At 40.5% G+C, this 22773-nt stretch overlaps 1 protein-coding gene across 2 annotated transcripts in view; it reads left to right on the top strand.

Moving 5' to 3' along the window:
• The window catches only part of GRM4 (glutamate metabotropic receptor 4), a 327989-nt gene extending 307629 nt beyond the window's left edge, over window positions 1-20360 (top strand). For both annotated transcript variants that reach the window (XM_068269388.1, XM_068269389.1), the window contains 2 exons: window positions 6123-6369; window positions 19430-20360. In XM_068269388.1, coding sequence (XP_068125489.1) covers window positions 6123-6369; window positions 19430-19479 — 297 coding nt within the window. In that variant the 3' untranslated portion in view covers window positions 19480-20360. The remainder of the gene's footprint in view (window positions 1-6122; window positions 6370-19429) is intronic.
• The last annotated feature ends 2413 nt before the right edge of the window (window positions 20361-22773 follow it).

Genomic DNA, 22773 nt, shown 5'->3' with positions numbered 1-22773 from the left:
TCTAGAGCGGGGGCCGCCTCTGATGCGGATTCCGCCGTTACCAATGCGGACTCCGCCGCACTGCCTATGCGGCATGCGGCGTTTTTTCCGCGTTGTGACGCCATGCTGGACGCGGAAACAGCCGCCTCACCTCGAGAGACGGCGGCCTTTCCGCGTTTCCTTACAGTTGGTTCATTTAATGTTACAAAACTTTAATTGCTAAGATGGTATTGTGTTGCTGATGCACCAAACCATTTTCTTCTGTTTAATTGTGATTGGCTTAGCAGGTGCATTTCAAAACAGTTATTGCTTCAAAAATCTGATTTCACTATGCAGCCCCATTTCTAGGGGTGTGCCAAGCATGCAACCACCCTGATTGCTGTGAGGGGGGGCACCATGATGGATGGGGGAGCTGTGGCCACACTGAGACATTTTAGCTGTATGTACAATAGCAAAGATAATACTTTTGACACTACTTTTTTTACCTACTTTTTGTAGTTCTTCAAATGCAGAGTGCTGAAAAGTTATTTTAACCTCCTTGGCGGTCTGATTCTTTCCAGATGTTAGGGTCTAAAAGCGGTGCAATTTTTTTCCACTCTTTCAGACCCTAAAACCTGAAAAAAATCATTCTGGCAGGGAGATCTGCAGCAAAATAAAAAAAAAATGTACCTTCCTGGGCTCCTGTGCTGCAGTTTTCTCTTTGCCCACAAGATGGCGCTAATATACATATAAACGAACTTCTCTATATTTCTCTAATATAGAGAAGTTCGTTTTCAATATTAGCCCCGCCCCGATGACGTCACGCTGCCACCACCGCTCTGCTGCCACCACCACGGCTCCGCTGCTCCAACTGGCTGCCGGGTCCCCGGAAGAATAGTGGGGACATGGGGGATCCCGGCGGCCAGGGAAAGACCCCACACTGCTGGGGAGAGAGGCTGGAGTCCCGCTGCGCAGCGAGATCGCGCGCAGGACTCCACAACTACAGGTAAAGCTCTGCAATGCCTACCCCGACCTGAGCTCGGGATCACCGCTAATAGCTTATTTTTTCTACCCCGAGCTCAGGTCGGGAAAACCGGCAAGGAGGTTAAAGCATGATTGTCACCATAAAAATGAACAGCAACTGGTCTGAGTGTATTAAGTGATAAAGATGCTAATCCTTCATTCAAAACTTGCTAAACTTTTTCTGCTGTTATGATTTGGAGTTATCACATACTTAAGGAGCACTGGCCCTTTAGTAGTCAGTGCCAAACAGTTGCATGCTGGGGGTTCTTTTTATCTATAATATATTCCTCCTCTTCCATTTATTTCCCTGCCTAGCTGCTTATCTGAAACACCATCCCCTGCTCACTTGTGTTTACAAGCAAGGCTGAGGTGACTCAGCGATTGGAGGAGAAAAGAAAAAAAGTAAAGGGCAGAAATGACATCAGGATTTAGCCTAAACTGTGGGCAAAAAACATGGCCCCCACCAGGAATATAATTCTCTTCATTTACTATATAACATTCACTGAAATCAAAATGTGGACAGTACAATTCATGTGTTACGTAATCTACTTATATATGTGTTTTTTCCCTATCATAGTTTGGCTAATCCTACTGCTTTAAACTTTTGACGCCATTTTTTTACCTACTTTTTGTACTTTTTCAAATGCAGAGTGCTGAAACGTTATTTTAAATAGAAGATGAAAAATTATCTCCTAGGTGAAACATAGGACAAAAAAATGAATTGAATAAGAGCTCATAAATGATTATTTTGGCCAGTAAAATACAAAAGTCTGTATGGGGCTTTGGGAAGTATCTCATGATACAATCACACTGCAGGAGAGAACAGGTGAACTACCAGCGATGCAGCAACAGGGGATGCTAAAGTAACAATTGCACCAGGGCCCCTGAACCAGTGGGGACCACCAGGGGCAATCCTTCAACCACTATATTGGTGCTATGCTGTGGGCACCCCATGTAAAACTTGCATCAGTGCTCATAGCTCCTTAGCTACACCACTGTGAACCATGGACCCCACTCTAATACAGAACCATTCTTTTTTCCTCTACTTTCTGACTATTAATTGCCCTTCTTTTGCATTTTTTTCTGGAACAAAACTGCAACAGCTGTAGCTGAAGTTGAACGTTTGCTAAAGTGGGATGAAAATGCAAATTGAAAACTCTTGTACCTATTGCTAGTCACAAGAGTATTAGTGTAACATAGTTCTCCACAACATTTTTTTTTATAAATAGATAACTTTATACAATTACCCGTGTCCCAGTGCAGTGCCTATATCAAGGAAGGAAGGGAATGACGGGAAGCTCTCTTCTCATTATAGCTCGCCCCTCCCCGCCTTCTCCCTCATAGAGATCTATTGCCATGGCAATGGCTGATGTGTCATTTGTAAATTAACCTGAACTGCACAGCTTTCCACTGGTCCAATTCTACTGATGTCACAGTGACTGACAGCAGTATTGGGGTAGTGGAAAGCTGCGCAGTTTGGGTCCATTTCTAAATGATGCATCAGTCATCGACACAGCAACGCATCTCTATGACAGAGGAGGCAAGGAGGAGAAAAGCTATAACAAGAAGACTGCTTCCTATCGCTCCCCACCTTCCTTGATACAGGCACTGCACAGGGACACAGGTATTTGATTAAATTAATCTATTTATAAAAACAATGTTGGGGGAGAATTGTGTTACACTAATACTTTTGTACATAGCAAAAAGTACAAGAATTTTCAGATTTGCAGTTTCAACCCTTTTTAAACCATAGGGCTCATTCACACTAAGTGAGTTGCAGTGAGTTTTGACTCACTGCACATAGTGTGCATTTTTCATGGGAACACGAAAGGCTATAGACTTTCATTTTATCAAGAAGTTATAAATCAGGATGATACCATTTATTGGCTAACTAAAAATGAATAAAAATAAGCAAGCTTTCGGCCTTGCAGCCTTCGTCGAGCTTATAATCCTGTTAGTTTGCAGGCTTGTGGTACAGACAGCTATATACATGCAACATTAAAAGGGAAAACAGATATTTTTTTCAAGCATAAATACATGTCATTAAGATGCCTGTTTTCCCTTTTGATGTTGCATGTATACAGCTGTCTGTACCACCAGCCTGCAAACTAACAGGATATAAGCCCGACGAAGGCTGCAAGGCCGAAAGCTTGCTTATTTTTATTCATTTTTAGTTAGCTAATAAATGGTGTTATCCTGATTTATAACTTCTTGCTTTTACTGATGGCTAACACGGTACAATACCCTACTGCTACTACTCATTTTATCATTCACACTACAAAAGTGAGTTGCTGTGCAGTGCAATTCAACTCGTCGGGAGTTCAAATTCAGGGAAATGCATGGAAATGCAGGGAAATGCAGGAAAATGCACAGCAACTCACAAATCCATTCACACCTATTCATGAGTTTTTTATTAATGCATTTTTATGCATTTCAACTCCCTGACTAGTGTGAATGAACCCTAATGAGGCTCAGGCGAAACTGCCAAACTGGGGTAAGATTGCAAATGGCCAGCCGGAGTGCACAGTGCAAGATCCCATCTGGCGGTCCTTTGGGGTAAGTTTTGAGTCTAGAGCAGATGGGTTTCCACCATAGGCTTCTGTGAGAAATGCAACTGCTTATTTGGAAAATAAGGTCAGGACTTTGCATTGCACTGAGCATACAAGAACAAACAGATCCATTAAACTAGCATACGAATGTAAATGGTTCCTGAACTTAATGTAGCATTCTCTGATGATTTCCGATCCGTAAAGCATTGCATTTCTGCCTCAACTGTGGACTGATCCTTAGTCACCTAACTATGTTAGTAGCATTAGAAATGTATAAATAAATGGTCTGTAACTGATGTGAAGAGGAGTAGGCGATGAACAGCTATCAGGTCATCCTGTGCATGAAGGAATCCCCAAAAAACAGTAACTGTAAGGTGTCCGAAGTGATACCATTGCTTCTGCTTATACAAGAGTTATGTTACGGTCCTCCTGACTGCAAAGAAACTGCAATTTAACCCCATGAATACTTAACACTTAACATGACAAAAAAAAAAAAAAAGAAGCAGACATATGTTTATCTCTTTTGTTACATGTCACTTCAGAGTCCCTTTAATAGCAATGCAATTCAACCCAGGACACCTGTATTTAGCTTCCCCTTAAAGAGACTCTGTAACAACAAAAACCTCCCCTGGGGGGTACTCACCTCGGGTGGGGGAAGCCTCCGGATCCTAATGAGGCTTCCCACGCCGTCCTCTGTCCCACGGGGGTCTCGCCGCAGCCCTCCGAACAGCCGGCGACTGTGCCGACTGTCAGTTCAATATTTACCTTTGCTGGCTCCAGCGGGGGCGCTGTGGCGACTTTCGGCACGGAAATAGACGGAAATACCCGATCTCCGTCGGGTCCGCTCTACTGCGCAGGCTCCGGAAACTTGCGCCTGCGCAGTAGAGCAGACCCGACGGCGATCGGGTATTTCCGCCTACTTCGGCGCCGAGAGGCATCAGAGCGCCTGCGCAGGAGCCAGGAAGGTAAATATTGCGTCACCGCTGCACGGAGGGCTACAGCGAGACCCCCGAGGGACGCAGGACGGCGTGGGAAGCCTCATTAGGATCCTGAGGCTTCCCCCACCCGAGGTGAGTACCCCCCAGGGGCCGTTTTGTCGTTACAGTTCCTCTTTAAAAGAGAATTTTAGTTTTGAATAGACTGGAAAGCAGTTTAAAATTTAAGTTAAGCTCTCTTCATAACTAAGATTTTCTCTCATTTGCTGTCCCTTGATAGGCTGTCAACAAGCCAAAAAGCAATGGGAAAACTCAGTTGGAAATCTAAATGGCAGAAAAACCAAATAGCACTATACTAGAGTGCAAGTGAATTAGATGCTTGGTAGTTTATTATGAATTCTGCATTATCATTGTGTAGGTCTACTCTCACTTTCTGCTCTATGGTGCGGATAGGAAACAAAGGGATTTCTCTGCCATGAGGGCACAGACAACAATTAAAAAATTTGCACAGATTATAATTTTCCCTTCTATACTCAGTGTTAAGCAATAGCAGTGGCTGAAATGATTACTTCAAAGTGCAATGTCAGTATTATTATCCACACACCCTACCATACTAAAATGGCATACTACTGCAAAGCTATAAAAAATTGCTTGTAATTCCCTAGTGTTGACTATAGAACCTGTAACTCCTTTCCTTCTCCTTGCTGAGAGTGAACAGTGTTATTCCATAGTCCCTTTGTACACTATACTGTGATGTTAGCCCAGATTGCCACACCCCTTTCAGCCATGCAGTGTGGGAGGGGCCATGACCAGGCTGTTGGTGTCCCTTCTAGACTCTCCAAAAGCCTTGCAATCTTGGCCACACAACCCTCCCTAGAATAGGAGGTCCTTATCTACACTGTAATCAGTTGTAAAATGATATTTTCTAACAATGCAAGAAAATCTAGGCCATGTTGAGACAGTGAAATAAGTGCTCCTAAAATGTTAACCGCTTTGGGACCGGCCGTAGTAAAAACTATACCACATTTGTGCCTGCTTAAGCATAGTTTCAACACTGCCGGCTCCCATGCATGGAACACAATAGCACTTTCCCACCTCTACAAGACTTAGCAGTCTAGAGACAGAGCTTCGTACCTCAGCCTGTAAACCAATCACAGTGATCAGGAAGTGTAAAATGAAAAAAAAAAAAAGAAGCCTTTTAGGGCCCGTTCAGATTACAAACGGGGATGGCCATGCGTGCGGAACGCAACGCATGCAAACGCACGCCATCCGCGTTTGTATGTGTTGCGTGGCTGATCCCATCACTGAAAAGTGAATGGGACAGCCGCGCGTTTTTGCAAAAAATGCGTGCAGCATGCGTTCCCGGACCGCACAGGTTCGGAACGCATGCAGTGTGAACATCAGACAGTGCAGTCTATGCAATGTCTGATGTCGTGCGTGTTGGCCTCCCGCACGCGTTTCCAAAACGCGGCTGGAAACGCGTGCAGTGTGAACGGGGCCTTAGTCCCAAATGCGTTAATAAACCATGTTGTTCTGTTGTAATGTTTTTATGGCTCATGTAACGTGTAAATGTGAGATCCATAAACTATACATTTCTTTATGGTTTTCTTTTTGTTGTTCCTAACTTGATTTCACTGATTTCTACTTTTGTCCTTAGATGCACATCCAGACCACAACACTGACCATTTCAGTGAGTTTGAGTGCCTCGGTATCCTTAGGTATGCTGTACATGCCTAAGGTCTACGTTATCCTTTTTCATCCAGAATTGAATGTGCCCAAACGTAAGAGAAGCCTGAAGGCTGTCGTCACGGCAGCAACAATGAGCAACAAGTTCACCCAAAAGGGAGGCTACAGACCCAATGGTGAGGCCAAGACGGAGCTATGTGACAGCATGGAGACACAAGGTAATTACCACTGTTAATGGTGCATAAATGAAAAGAAACAAATATACGTTTCGTAGCTATTTTAAAGATTTATCATATCTGTCAGCTGCCACAAATAATCTAGAAGGGAAACCTTTACATGTACATTATATCTATTATCGGAACGCTTCTTGGCCTATATCATCAAATCACAAAGTGTCAGCTCTGTTCAAGTAATGAAAAATAAAATTACAAGAACATTAAATTATTGCCGTATCAACAAATGCTAAGCCACAGACCTGTGACTAAGAGGGTAAAGGAAGGATTAGCTTGACTACTGGGAAAAACAAAGAAACTGATTTGTTGCTCTGTCTGGGTCACGTAGCTTTTAAATAAACAGCTGTATATCAATAGCTCCCCCAACCCCTCCTGGTGCCTACATTCAGAAAACACAGCACACAGCTAATGACACTGTCAGAATTCATCTTCTCACTCACAGGTTCAATGTCAAGCGACATCTCCCACAGGCTGCCGCCTTAGACATCCTGCAGTAACCTGGGGGCGTGCGCTGCATGTATTCTGTACACTCTGCACATTTCTACATTGCAGACACACAGCCTGGAGAATGTAGGAGACTCAATGTGCACAAATCATTCTTACAACTGTGCACATTATGATCGCTGTACAGAAATACATCTTCATTAGCATGCATTGTGCGTAATTACCAAACAGCAAAATGCACTGGTGCATATATTGCACATTATACAAGCGTTCTCACCATTTCAGCGTGTGCAGGACAGGTGCATGGTGTTACAGGGTAATTATATTCAGACTGCTTAGCAGTATTTAAATGTGTCTTAATAAGGAGCATTTTACATATATAGTCAATCTTCTAAAAGTTTAATTACACAGCTTTCATCGTAGATTCATCTGTTATGATTCAGTGCTATACAAAAGGCCCCAGCAAAAGTATGCAGAGGACAATCTCTGTCTTTCTTTAATACGCCTAAATCTGATGACTCAGCTTGACCCTCCAAGATAGTCAAACATAGTAACCAATATTCAATCATATTCCATTGTTCCGATGCGCTAAACTGACGAGTGACTTCCATGAATACAGACGTAGATTGAATGGGGCTCAGTTTGTTCCTTTACATCAAAACACAAGCAGCTGCTGACTTCTTCACCGCTGGCGAGTCACACATGACCAGTGCTTGGAGAAGTAACAGCCTACACTGCCATGTCCTCTTCCAACCCCTCACGCCCGCTCTTCCCTCCTCGCTGCTTCATAATAGATCTACAATTGCATTATATACTTACTTCCTTCTCACACCAGCATTCTTCTTTGTTGTGCTCCAAACTGAGTTTCCCACTAGTTCTCTTTTCGAAGGGACCGAGTCAGGCAACTGGTATTATTTAAAAGGCAAAATCCATATCCTTCTCAGTGTAGGTTCACTTGAAATATAATACCCATAATCAGGGGCGTAACTAGAAATCACTTGGCCCCCCCTGCGAAACTTTGGATGGGGCCTCCGACCGCCAAACCCCACCCCCCTCCCCCAGAACCAATGTTATTCAATTGGCTAGGGCACACATCTTTGTCTTCAAAACTTTGTCTGACCCCAAATCAGTGGCTGAGCAGATGCAGTCATTAGAACTGTGCAGAGAGCAGAAAGTTTTTTCTCTCCTTGCCCTTAGTTGTCAGTCTCTCAGGATGGGGCCCCCTGTGACTTCTGGGCCCCCCTGCAGTTGCATCTCTTGCAGGGTCTATTGTTACGGCCCTGCCCATAATGCATTACTTCAGGGAATGAAAAGAGCCATGGAAATTATTTCTTCTTGTCTTTGTGAGCCAGAAATTTTAAAGATGTTTGTTCTACCTAAATGTTGGCCTGGCAGTAGGGAATAAGCTGACACCTACTGCCTGGTACAGTCAAAAAGCTCCCTGCCACTGACAACAGCTCCTAGCAATTTACCACTGATAACTAAAGATAATGGATCAGTTGCTCATTTTCTAAATTGATGCAAATTTGGTTGCAAATTGTATGCAGCTTGGAACAAACAATCAAAATCGGTAGCAACACCATTTGATTGTCTCAGTCCCAAGCCTCATGCAATTTGAAAGTGAAACTGACATTTAATTGATTATATTTACTGGTGACCCTACCTCTCTGGTATTAAAGGGTTAGGGTTAAATTCCTGTGCTGCAAGGGTGAATGTAAGGTGCATGCAAGCGTGCAGTTTTCATGTTTAAAGTTGTGTGCACATGTCTGGATACTAGTGGTGCTCTTTTATCTGGAATGAGAGGTCCTGGTATTGTAAAAGCTGGAGCACTATTTATAGCACGCCTATAGCCTACAGTTCTGAACTGGACTCCTGAGGTGATGCATCATGGACAATATATTTCAGACAACGTGAAGGGAACACATATAATTACCTAATGTTTTAAGAAGACAAAACTGTACTTTGTTTTTAACAGAGAGCCGCCAGGCTCTGTTTTGTCCCTAAAGTGAAAAACAGTTGATTGTAGGCTAGCTTAAATCGAACCCAAGGTGAGAGATACATGGAGGCTGCCATATTTATTTCCTTTCAAGAAATACCAGTTGCTTGGTAGTCTTGCTGACCTTTCTGGTCAGCAATGTCTGAATTGCTTGCCGCTTCTGCAAGTGTCCTCTGGGGTACCCTCCTCCTCAGTTAAACTGAACTCTGTACACCCCCCTGGAGTCTCCTCGGTTGAATTGAGCATTTTTCTGCCCCCTCAGGGGTCCCTTCCACCTCGGTTCCTGCTCCTTGGTTGATCTGAACTCTGCTTCCCCTTTGGTAAATCCCCCACATTGGTTCAACCAAACTCTGTGTACCCCCACCTCAGATGAACTGAACTCTGTGCCCCTTCTGGAGTCTCCTCGGTTGAATTGAGCATTTTTCTGCCCCCTCAGGGGTCCCTTCCACCTTGGTTAACTCCAAACAATAATCAAAGCAGCGGAAAGGATCATCGGTTCACCCCTGCAACCACTGGACCTTCTTCATGCATCTAGACTGAGAACCAGGGCCAACAGGATCATGCATGACCATACCCAACCCTGGCAGTCGTTTCTTCAACCTTCTCCTTACAGGCCACCACTACAGAACCACTCCCACCAAAACCTCCGGGCATAGAAACACATTTTTCCCCCAAGCAGTTCTCCTCCTTAACTCAAGCCCCTTTCCCAGAAAAAAACTCCCAGGCTTTCTTTCTCACCTCTCAGGTACCCTGCATTACTAATATCCATACCTTAATATCCATACCTTAATATCCATATGCCTGTCTTCTATAGTTGTTATACACTGTCTTTTATTCTGCACTTTAACTAATGCCGTTGTGTACCACAAACAATTCTGGGTGCACTAACTGTCGTACTTGTCAAGATTCTTGTTTAGGGTCTATCGCTAAGAGTATTAGGCAGAGGATCAGCAGGGCAGCAAGGCAATGTGCAGTGTTTTACAAGGAAATAATTATGTCAGTCTGTCATGTCCCTCACTTCGGGTTCCATTTACATCAAATGGTGTTACCATGCCATTCCTAGCCCTCCATGTTCCACAGGTCACCTCATCCTATTGTTACCCCAGGATTCATTGTGCTAATTCCTCTCCTTTCCCAAGCTCTTCCTCTACTCTTCCTTGCTGCCTTCTTTTCTCATCAGTGTGCTGATGCTCCACAACCCCTCCCAAATAGCAAATCTTTCTTTACTGCATGTACTAATAAAAGCAGCATGTCACAGTGAATGACTAAACATAGACCTCTTACAAAATAATATGTCACAATTCTGACATATGGCCATTAACATGGACAGTAGTGAGCCAATACTAAGAAGTATTTTAGTGACTGCTCCTCATTACATTGTATTTAAAGAGACACTGAAGCGGAAAAAAATGATTATATAATGATTTGTATGTGTAGTACAGCTAAGAAATAAAACATTAGGAGCAGAGACATAAGTCTAATATTGTTTCCAGTACAGGAAGAGTTAGGAAACTCCAGTTGTTATCTATGCAAAAGAGCCATTGAGCTCCACAACTTTCAAAGTCGCAGATAGCTCTGTCTTCTGAAGCTTGTTATCTCAACTGTCAGCCACGGAATTTTTCTCTCCAGAGGACAGGTCAAAAGTTCACTGGCCTGCTCTGCAAAAATCATTTAGAATGCTGAGTAGTGTGTAAACTGCAAATATTAGAGAATGATACAATGTTATAAAAAACACTATATAACTGAAAATAAAATTTATGAGAATATTTCCTTTGCTAGCAATGTTCTAGTAATTATCCGTACTACACAACCAATTCATTATATCATAATTTTTTTTCACTTCTTTAACTAATATTTCTTTAGGAAGTATTAAGACATCATACATTCAGTTAAAGTCAGAGGTGACATTGGCCTCAATTCACTAAGCTTTATCAAACACTTTATCAAACGTTTGATAATTTACCTCATGGGTAAAATCTAATTTTGAATTCACTAAGGTGTTATAGATTTATCGAATGTTTTATCGATGAAATGATCAATAAATCTATAACACCTTAGTGAAATCAAAATTAGATTTTACCCATGAGGAAAATTATCAAACGTTTGATAAAGTGTTTGATAAAGCTCTGTGAATTGAGGCCATTGTGTGATTAATTTAAAGGGAACCTGAAGTGAGAGGAATATGGAGGCTGCCATCTTCATTCCCTTATAAGTAAAAATGCAAGTTGCCTGGCTATCATTCCGAGCTTTTGGCTTTAGTTGTTTTAAGTCACACACCCACAACAAGCATGCTCATTCTGGGCCAGTGAATATTAGAGACAGAGCATCAGCACAAAATTCCGGTAACTGGGATTGTTAATTATTGAGTGAAGATAGCAGCCTCTGTATTCCCCTTACTGCAGGTCCTCTTTAAGATGTCCTATATGACTACGGATCCATTGTGTGTGATCTGCCAAAGATTCACTCACACTCCCCCAGCCATTTCTGTTCAGTTTGCCAAATGTTACCCATTCATTTCCTCACTAATTGTTCAGCAATTAACGCTACCAAAAATAGGCAGCCAGTAGCATGTTCTATGCTAAGTAATTGTAAAAGATCACATATTATCCTTTGTAACTTGTAGACTTTACACAACATACTCACTAATTACACAGTACAGTAGGATACAACCTAAACTCCCCGGTGATTACCTAGTATTTGCATGTATTTGTCCAACAGAATGCAGCACGTCTGCTCCCATCACAGCACTAAATAATGGCTAGTGCTGCTCCTGGGCAAAATATACGGTAGGTTTTTTTTAAAAGAAAGATTAATGTATATGAATTCATATTTAAAATATTCTTATTGGATAACATGAAAAATGTAAATAAATGCACTCAAGCATCTATTTTACTGTTACCAAAAGAGAATTCTTTACCAAGGACCATAAAAAAAAAATCGGTTTTCTTTTACTTATGACATGGCAATGTGATGTATTGTGCACACTTAATGCTAACGTGGACTTACAAGCAAACCCTTTAGGAAGCAAAGTCATGTCTTTGTTCACCCTGTATTGCAAAACAGAAGTATGTCTTCTTAAAACAGAAGGTATATGCGATAATTCAGGTTGGAGTGAGCATATGATGTCTCCCACAATGCATCACTGCTGAATATGCAAATCATCCCTTTATTAAACCTGTAAGCCAAATGCTGGGCATACATGATAAGTTTCTTGTTATCAATCGAGTCGCTGATGGCTCCATTGATAATATCCGACGTGTCCGATCACCGTGGCGGATCGATTCTGTGCTTGATCCCCGCGGGCGGACAATAGAAAAAAAACGAGCGGCTGATAAGAAGCACCTGCGGGACGAGCGGGAATCGATCCGCGTGCACGCGTGGACGAGTGGTGACGCGCCAGCATCGAGCCAGCAGCTCGATTCCGGCACAAAAACTCACCATGTATGCCCAGCAAAACACATCTCCAGAACTGCTGGAATGCAATGATGTGTCAGCTTGTTAATTGTACAGAGCCACAATAATCCAACATGTATACAGATACTGGATCTTCCTCATCAGTGCATTGCATGGATTAATGAGGTCTTCACCTTGTATTGTGATTATGCCAAGTCCTAAGGTATTTGCCCATTATTATAATTGTTTGCTCAGTCACCACTAATTAGCCGGTCAAATGATCTGTCATTTTGCTCAGATTTGTTTCCCCATATCTTACAGAAGGACATACATTTCCAGTTGTAATGATGTGAAAATGACATATGGGCACAAAGCTTATACAGCACTTCATGCAACACAAAAGGTTTAGGAGAAGCACCAAAAAGTAGATAAATGAGTGTGCCACGATCACAGTCTCAGTGTCCATACAGACCCACAGTATTCAGATTCCAACAATGGATCGGCACCACTCCAGGTAAAGTATTAAAGCTCTTTTATTGCATCAGAAAAATGGCACAAGCAATGTCATTTGCTTATGCCATATTGCTTATGCCATTTTTCTGATGCAATAAAAGAGCTTTGATACTTTACCTGGAGTGGTGGCGATCCATCGTTGGAATCTGAACAGCACTTTATGCATACATATAAACCAACCCCAAGTGTCTGCACATTCCAGTATTTATTCCAGTGACATCATATGAAATAATGAAGCTCTCAAGAGATTGATTTGCAATCCTGCCCCTATTAGCTTAGTTGGAAGCTCCATTCCATCTTTCTGCTGTGTAAAAAAGCCTCTGCTTCTTTGAAAACATAAGAATAAATAACATTATTGTCATCTAAATTTCTGCTTACATATAAAGGCCTAATGGACTCCTTATCATTGCATTATACTACATACAGGATAACAGTGTCATAACCAAGGACTAGTGTTTGTGTTCAAATTCATAACATTGTTCCTAATTCACCTGAACACCACACTTCAGCACCATTCAGCACTGAGCCTGCGGACAGGGCCAGGGTATTCACCTACTTTTACTTCATGTAATTCCACACTTTCTCCTTCCAATGCCAAAAGGAGGAAATATAGGAGTCACAAGAAATGCGCCATGAAGTGTAAGTAAGTGAACTCCCCCTGACCCTGTCTGCTGGTTGTGTAACAAAGATATGCTATACATTTTTTTGATTAAAAATTAAAGTTCTTCATTAACTATACTGCTGCTCCCTGGGATAATCTATAATTCAGGTTATTTGAGGTTCAATAAGGCCAATTTGTGTGTTGATCAGTCTAATTATCACACAAAAAAGTGATAGATCAGGTTTAAAGGGAACTTAAACTGATGCAGAAAAAAAGAGTTTAACTTACCTGGAGCTTCTACGGGCCAGTACTCAACAATCCTCTAATTCCATTTTGTTGACTGAGCCAGTCGATTGCCACTGCGCCTGTGTGGCCCTGGCCGCGCATGTTCTCGTTTGCGCTCCCATCGCTGAAAGCGTCCTGTGCAGGCACATTATGAGAAAATCTCTACTGCGCCTGTGCAGGATGCTCCCAGCAATAGGAGCGCTATCGGGACGTGGGCGGCCAGGGCTGTGCAGGTGCAAAGGCCATCAAATGGCAGAATCCAAACTCAGCTGTGGCGGGGGATCATTGAGTACTGCCGCGGGCACAGGGCAACTGCAGGGGATCGGTAGAAGCCATAGGTAAGTTAAACTCTTTTTTCTGTATCAGTTTGGGTTCCCTTTAAATCAAAGTGTTACATTCAGCAACTCATGATCTTCGTGTCTGAAAATGTAGGCTGGGATCTCAGGCAGTTTTCTTGCATGCAGAAATGCTCCAAATGTGACAGTCCATGTTAATTAATGGGCTGGCTCACATTAGTGAGGTTCACGTACACATGGAAAAACTTTGCTGCATGCACTACTTTTTCACACCGTATGCAATTCCTATTGCCGACAGTCAGGAAATGTGCACTGAAAACAAATCAGCTGCGGAAAACTGTGTCCATTTTCCAGGAACACAAGTGTAATCACTACCTCCTTAGAGCGTGTACAGGTGCCCCTCATTGTCAGTGGCCTCCCCTCCACTCACTTTAGACCAACTTCTTTCATCTTGTATCTTTGAAGTTCCCACAACAGGGAACCTTCCTTAGTTCCCCCCTCCTACTGCCCAAACAACAGAACAGCGTTGATCCTAAACTGACACTCAAAATGATCAGAAACAATCAGGTTACAATTCTCCAAAGTTTCTACATAGTTTTAGTCTACAGCGTTAATTGTGTTTAAAATTACTAAAAATAACTACTTTGACAGAGATATGCTTGCATTTTAGGTCAGAAACACAGTCAGTCAGTCAGTACATTGCATTATTGATCAGCGTATCATCTTAGGTTATTTTAAAGGGTACCTAAACTGAGATGGATATGGATGTTTCCTTGTAAACAATACCAGTTGCCTGGCAGTCCTGCTGATCTCTTTGGCTGCAGTGGTGGCTGAATCACACAACTGAAACAAGCATGCAGCTAATCCAGTCTGACTTTAGTTAGAGCACCTAATCTACATGCAAATTCCACTGGCAAAAACACGGGGGTGTTTTATGAACAAATTCTGTTTATTCTTCAATCACAAATCTTCAAAAGTTGCTGACAAAGCGTGCGGACACAATTTCAGGTTTCCAAATCACAATAGAGACTGCCTGACACGTGTTTCATGGCCAAAAGCTGCTTCCTCAGAGGCACACAGTATACAAACACATCTGTTAAAAACACATAATATAAACTGTATAAGTCATCACATACCATTAAAGATCTATGCGCATGTCAAGATACAAAGGCCAATAGTAAGAAAGAATCTTTATCTTACCAACTGTGAACCATAAGAAGTGTATCACCGCAATCTGCAAGAACGCATATATGCAATGAACAAATTAACTCATTCTAAATTTAATTGCAAATTCAACTACCAAGTATAGGCCAGAGCAATAGAAAAAATAGTCTATTATAGCCCACCAAAAGCCAGAAATTGAGGGGGTATATACCACACATAAAAGTACAGCGTGACCATATAGAACCAACACATGTCCCAGTATATAGATAAATATATCTCTACAGTGATACACCAGTGTGAACATGCTGAAACCAGCGCAGTAATAGGAATTACGGCTGTAGCAGGCACAGAGAGTAACTTCAGCGCCGTCAGCAGACAGCGCTGAAGTTGCTTTTAAAACATAATAATTTGGCCTCCAGCAATTGCTGGAAGCCGAATTATTTCATTCCCCACTATCCATGGCGGACTGGAGGGGGAATAGTATTTGACACGGCCGGGACTTGTGCGGCAGCAGGATCAGCCATATACCGGCTCAATCCTGCGACCAAATCTCCAGCGCCGTTATCTCTCGTACGTCACCAGTGTACTTGCATATGCCAAATCCATCTTGTAAAATATGGAAAAGTGTATTGAAGAATAAAAGAGAATTTGTTCCAAAATAAAAACCATGTTTTTGCCAGTGGAATTTGCCTATTGCTACGTTGTATGGTGGAACAGAACTACTCATTTTATTGTGGTTATTACCACCTGATCTATATGCTTGTTCAGGGGCTGTGGCTAAAAGTATTAGAGACACAGGAACAGCAGGAGAGTCACTCCAGAGTTACAGATATAAATAAATATAAATATTATCTTATATTATCTTAAAGCTCATTTGAATGGCACAAGGATTAGTGAAATATTGGATGACTTCTTTCACTTATCTTTCTGTATTCATGTCATTTACTCTCCCCATCAAAGCTCACAATCTAATCCCTATGATAATTATAGTCTTATGTTCCTAAAATAGCCTATGGTCAATTCTGGGGTGAACCAACCAAGTTATCAGTATGTTTTTGGAATGTGGGAGGAAAACCTGTGCCCAGAGGAAACCTACACAGTTACAAGGAGAACATACAGATTTCATGCAGAACGTTTTCTGTAAATAATTCAAACCTAGGACTCTAGAGCTGCAAGGCAGGAGTGCCATCTAATTATTCCATTGTGCCACTCTTCTGCCAAAACTAATGCCAAACTAATTGCAGTCATGATTGAAGGATCGAATGGGTAGCGTTAGGGGTTAGTGTAGACATGGAACATGAAAGTGAATAATGCAGTTTTTCATGTTAAAAAATAATTAATGTTGGTTGCTAAGGAGTTATATAGGTAATGTGAACAAACAAGTATGCACACTTCCTAAACACCACTCACTCCATCCCTGCACTTTCTATTCATCTAGCATAACCGCATTCAGTAATGCTGAAAACAGCTTATTTTACCGAGCACTTAGGAAAGTGTGAATTCATCTAGGCTGTAACTGCATGAAAAGCTGAAATTATCGAGCAGTGAGGTAAATTACCGACTTGTGCGGTAAATACCACAACAAATGTCAGTAAATGTCAATACATCAAGGATACAGCATGCGTTAAAACACAGTTCCATTACCGACAGTTCTCCTCTGTCAGTATCAGTGCAGAACTCACAGAAGCAGAGATGATTACCTATGACTGACAGGAGCAGAATACAATAGAAATAGCCCCTGTCTCCAGAAAGTCCCGATGATGCATTTTGATAGGAGCCATGGGCTTCTCCGGCGGGTCTAGCTTTTCTACCCCCCAGGCAGCCAGCAGAGAGATCATGAAACAAAAGAGGCTTCCCCTTCCTCTCTTCGGCAGTTTAACCTCTTAGGTTCCTGTTTGAAGATGAGGAGGAGCTAGTTGGGAAATCACCTAAGCAGGGCATGGTAAAGTCTCCTGGAAGGTCATCTAAGCTGTGGCAATGAAATAAAATGTTAAGAAAGAATAGACAGATTCAAGGTGAGCAGAGGCAGTATAACAAACAGTATAACAAATCAAGTACAGCTAAAGGGATGTTGGGATGCCTCTTACTATTGTAATGCTGTCTCTGTACACACTCTTCTGCTGTTACCGACAATGAGCTTTGGTAAATTACCAAACTTCTACCACACCTGTGAAAATATTCATGAATTAGCACACAAAATATATTTTCCCAACTTGTTTTTTGTTTATCGAACAGCCTTGATAAATTGACACCACAGTAGGGATACTCATTCGGATTCCGCAGAATTGAAATTTCCGCATTTCACATCTGAGATTGGCATTTCCCATTGGAAAAATAAAATCGGAGTTTCACAGAAATTCGATTTACTGCAACTTAGTAATTTTAACTTAACCACAGAACTCCGAAGCATTGGACCAATCAGAGAATGCAGAATTTTTCCACAAAAATCGGATTACCACGGTAATTTTAGACTAATCACAAGAGTCGATTTTTCTGATTTTCTGATAGTTTTTTGTCATTATTTGCATTCTCTGAAGTAAATCAATGACCAATAAAATACTTCTCTGAAATTGGAGGATTGGAAAAACGGGAAAATGGAAAAACGTAAATTTTCATTGGCAGAAATTGGTATTCTCACGCAATCAGAAATAAGCATTTCCGACCTTCCCTAGTACATCGACATAAATACGTTCTGACAAAAGAGACAGCAGGACTTGAGCCAGGCTTTTGTCTTAGCAATAGGGCACACATGCAAATGTCCTCTTATATTTAATGAAAAAGTTCACAAAGGCACTCAGGGATAGTCTTTGCCTGGATGTGTATTTAGAAAAACATTGCCTGTACCTTTTCCCCCATGTTTGGCCATTGTTTTGGTTGTAATGAGAGTCTATGGGAATGCATGCCAAATGTTTAAAAATGTCTGCCAAGCACCAGCGTAAGCATTTGGCAGGTGCTTACAGTGAGAATCACAACACATTTCTCTCTGTAGTGTTTGTTAAACTGCAGCAAATACTAGAAAAATGGCACAACATGCCCTTTCAAATAATTGCAAAATGCTGGTTACTTGTTGCGACATTTGTAAATATACTATCAGTTTGAACTTTGCCTTACTCTCTATAGATAAAGTTACTGGAGTTTGATGCAAAGAACTGTAGTTTCTGTGCTTCAGTTGCATGAATGGACACTTCAATTGTTTTAAATCCTACTGTACTTTTCTAAAAGCCCTTCTATAGAGAAAACAATGTACGTTTATGAAAGTCAGGAAAGTAGTAATTTCTATGCAAAACTGCTTTCATCAACTTTCCACTCTTCATCATTAGTGTAGTGCAGTAGGTATGCCATAAATATACTCTCAGCAATGCAGAGAGTAGTGCTCAATAATTTCTTTGGGTGTGCAGATCTCTGTACTTATCCCATTAAAGTGTACCTGAGTTGATGTAACACGATGAATTAAACATGTATATGTACAGTGCCAAGTATATACTGTATAATAACTAGACAGTGTTCCACTTTTCTTTTTCTACCTGAAAGAGTTAAACATTCAGTTATGCAAGTGACAGGTTAACTCCAATTGAGGACCTGGTCTGACTATAGAGTAAATTCAGTAATAACCACCTCTGGTCTTCCATCTGGGACTTGTCTCTGTGATGCCATTGCTCAGTCTCCATAGGGATACCACCCCCTGCCATCCACTTGCACCAATTGTAAATGAAGAGACAGCACACCACGGGTTAGCAACCTTTCTGTATTGAAGTATATTGAAAGTGCACAACTAGTTTTGGGCAGAGCCCTTAATCAAATGCGTAACTGATAAGGAATTACAGTCATAAAACTATTTCTTTTAAAGAACAGCTTCTGAGTGCAGGGGATAGATCGAAAATATCAAAATGCATATATTATAGCTCTGAGACACTTGAAAGACCGTGTCTTTGAGAAGAGCCAATAAAACATTTAATATTGTTTAAACATAAAATAAAAATGTGAGATGTATAAAAAAATAATTTTTAGGAGTAGGAGGACAGATACAATTGTTTATCTCATAATCAGTTTATTTTCACCTCAGGTTCACTTTAAAGATAAACCTCTACTAAAGTAAACTTAAAGCACATTTCTAATGTTTTTTTCCATACCCATCTTCCTCTCCTACTAACAAGATTGAAACCCTCCACAGCTCCGAGGACCTTCAACGGAGGGTCACGCCCTCATCTGGGCAGACAGCCATGGAAATCAAATTGCTCCAAGCACCATTCCAAACTGTTCTTGTATTTTATAGAATTATTGTATAGCAAAGCTATTCTAATTCATGGAATTGTACATTGATTTTCAGAGAGTATGTATGTCTTTCTTTTCTAGCTCTGGCCAGCAAACCCACGTATGTCAGCTACAGTAACCATGCTATATAGACAGCACAGTTTGAAAATGCTGTTGAACATTGGGAGGGGCCAAACCAATGGTCACATCAAATGCCGCTCCCTTCTGAAAATCGGGATCAGTCAGGACGACAAGTTACCCCGTCGTGGAGCGGAGAAGCGCGTCTGGCGCAGACGGGAGAAAAAAGATGCTGAAACAAGCCACACACCTAGGCGCACTAAATTCCCACAAAGGATCAGGAAACACATTATAACTTGTTACTTTCATTTTGGTGAAATTTCAAAATTTTGTTATTTTGAAGGGTTTTTTAATTTAATTGTATTTTTTTTTTCAAATTTCTACATGGATTTATGCAACTTATGTTTTTATTAAACAGACATTCACCTCTTTCAAGGTTTGGCAAACTGCATTTCTGTATTTTTTTATTATTGACTAAGTAAAGACAAGTTATTTTGATGTTCCCTGTTGTGATGTTTAATTCAGATTTAAAGTTGCTGTGCCCTGATTGTTTTCAACAAATCATTTCTTTTCAACGAGTCTTGTGCTAAAAGGAATTCTGTACCCAATTATTTGCCTGAGTCCCTGTAAAACTGATTTAATTACATTGATTTTACATCATAGTAAAATATATGTAATACATTGCCACATTACATTGTAATACATTGCCATAAGTTTCCATTAATTTCCCCTTTTAAAACAAAGCCAACCATATTGCCTGAAATTGCTTGTGCTCTTTCATTATTATTACATGCCACTAATTCAGTTAATTATTGATTTTCCTATTTAAGAGGACATACACATTTAAATGATCATATCTAATGTGGACTCACATGAAAAGTTAAGCATGATATGTGTTTATAATAAGAATATTTTTGTCAAATATGAGAAACACCATTTCTTTTAGTTTCAATATAAACATGACTGAACCAAATAAGAATGACATAAAAATAACACTTTTACCAACTTTATTTACAATGTCTACTTTTTGCGTTTCTTACCTTTTTGTTTTTCTTTGATTTGTAACTTAATTCTCCTTTTTCCACAAGCAGAAAAATTAGATTTTTTCAAGAGTATATTTGTCTATCTTACATCAGATAATTTTGTAAGAATGAAATTTTGACACTTTGATTTGTACAGTATCTGATGTGAAATATAAGAAATTTATAAATGAAATGGAGAAAAATATGAAAAGCAAAACAAAAAAAAAGTAAGAAAAGACTAAATTCTTTGAGCAGTCAAAAGAAATGGGCACGTGATAAATTTATTTTCCAAAGAGAGAAATCCTAAATCTGCTACTTGCCTTGACCGTTAGGGACCAATTAGAACCCTGTTATTTCAAGTGTTCAAATATGGAGACCAAATGCTTGTGAAATAGTAACGTTTGCAGAATTCTTTTTGGCAGGCCGAGTTATCCCTTGGCAAAGCTATGAATTTATAAACAGAATAATTCAGGAGATATGCTCAGTAGAATACAGGACTTGCTATTTCTTCTGTAAATTAAGTGACTTTGCACTTTTTCCGTTGATTTTCTTATGCCACAAGCGGCATTCCTTTAACAACCAGACTCCAAGTAATTCTCATCCAGCCCGTAGCTTTAGAAATCGTCTGTCACTGTAATAATTTTACTGTTACACAGGCATTTGGGCTCTTTCAGGGGCATCAATGTATACTGTTTTAAATTTGTGCCTTTGTAGTATAATATACCCACAAATATTTATGAAAAAGATATCTAATGCTACAAAGCAGTTTTTTGTTTACAAAAAAATCCAGGTTTTATTCAATTTTTGACTTAGTGTATGTTCCCAGAATCTGCCCCTCCCATGGTCAGTTTGCAATGTATTTACTATGAGAGTCAAACAAACCCCCACCTGCCATCACCTCATGCAAACCTTGCGCGGTGCCTGCATTTATGCAAAATTATGTGTGCATGAAAATCACTGAGAGTCTTGAAAAAATTGTCTTTTCTTTCTTTTCTACCTGAGTGTTTCTAATAAAAGTTTTAAAAAAAGATGGAATTTATTTCTTAACTTCCATTTGTGGCATTGTGTTTCGTGTATGTATGAAGGCGCTATAAAACAAATCATTCAATCCCTTATTGGAAGATGCTAGAATAAGATTTACCATTCAGTAGAAGTATAGGGAGTGCTAAGAATCAAGGACTGCACATTCAATTTAAGGCTATACTTGACCCTCTATTCCATGTAAATGGTCAGAAAGGCTGTATCACATAGTTGGTTTCCTTACAGAGGCTTATACTGACTAGAGATGGTGAATGGGATGTAAATAGTTATGGGTTGATGCAACATTATGCAAATTGTATGTGTACATTTATGCAGCTTCAAAATGGACCAATCAAATCCTGCCGAGGTGGAATTCAGTTGGTTTATGTTCAAGCCACTTACATTTGCATGCAAAATTTGCACAACCCTGCATCAATTCTAATACTAGCATGATTTACACAACTACAATACTGGAAACAAATGTAATGAAAATCATGAAGGGAACTGAATAGAAAGTTTACTCTAATTGTATACATTTTATTACATTTGTGTCTTTCATAAGTTTTCCAACCGTAAAATATTTAATATTCTTCTGACTCTCTCTATCACCAGTTTTCTAATACATATTGTTTGGATGAGGGATAAATATAAGTAGAGACATAGATTGTTTGATTAATGGCTTCAAAGATAATATACTTATCTTTAAAATAATACATTTCTACGGGAGAACCTAGCCATGTTATAATCTATAAAGAGAAGCATTATTTTTGGTGTTGTTAAATATTTTGTTATTACACGTATTTTTCAGACTATAAGATGCTCCTGACCATAAGAGGCACCTAGGTTTAGAGGACAAAAACCAGGGGAAAAATATATATACTAAACCTGGTGCATCCATGGTGAAGGGGCATCTTGTGGATTATGTCCCCTTTGTAACTCTTGTGTCTCCCTGTGTCCTCCTCTGTCCCCCTTGTGTCCTATTGTGTCCACCATGTGTCTGTCTCTGTCCTCTTTGTGTACTCCTCTATGCCCCTTTGTGTCCCCCTTGTGTCCTTCTCTATGCCCCTTTGTGTCCTGCTCTATGCCCCTTTGTGTTCCCCTGTATCCTCCGTCTGTCCCCGTGTCCTCTTCTGCATGGCAGGTGTTCACAAGTCAGGAACTCACTGCATTTTTACTATAAGACGCAGTGACTTTTTTGCCCCACTTTTGGGGGAGAAAAAGTGAGTCTTATAATCCAAAAAATACAGTATTTTTTATATACAGCACCATAATATTCTATAGTGTTGTACAGAGTACAATACAGACAATAGTGGGTACCATAAATAC

The sequence above is a fragment of the Hyperolius riggenbachi genome, chromosome 2, assembly GCF_040937935.1.
Source record: "Hyperolius riggenbachi isolate aHypRig1 chromosome 2, aHypRig1.pri, whole genome shotgun sequence".
NCBI lineage: Eukaryota > Metazoa > Chordata > Amphibia > Anura > Hyperoliidae > Hyperolius > Hyperolius riggenbachi.
Note: the sequence above shows the minus strand (reverse complement) of the source record. Positions and strands in the feature narration are given on the sequence as shown.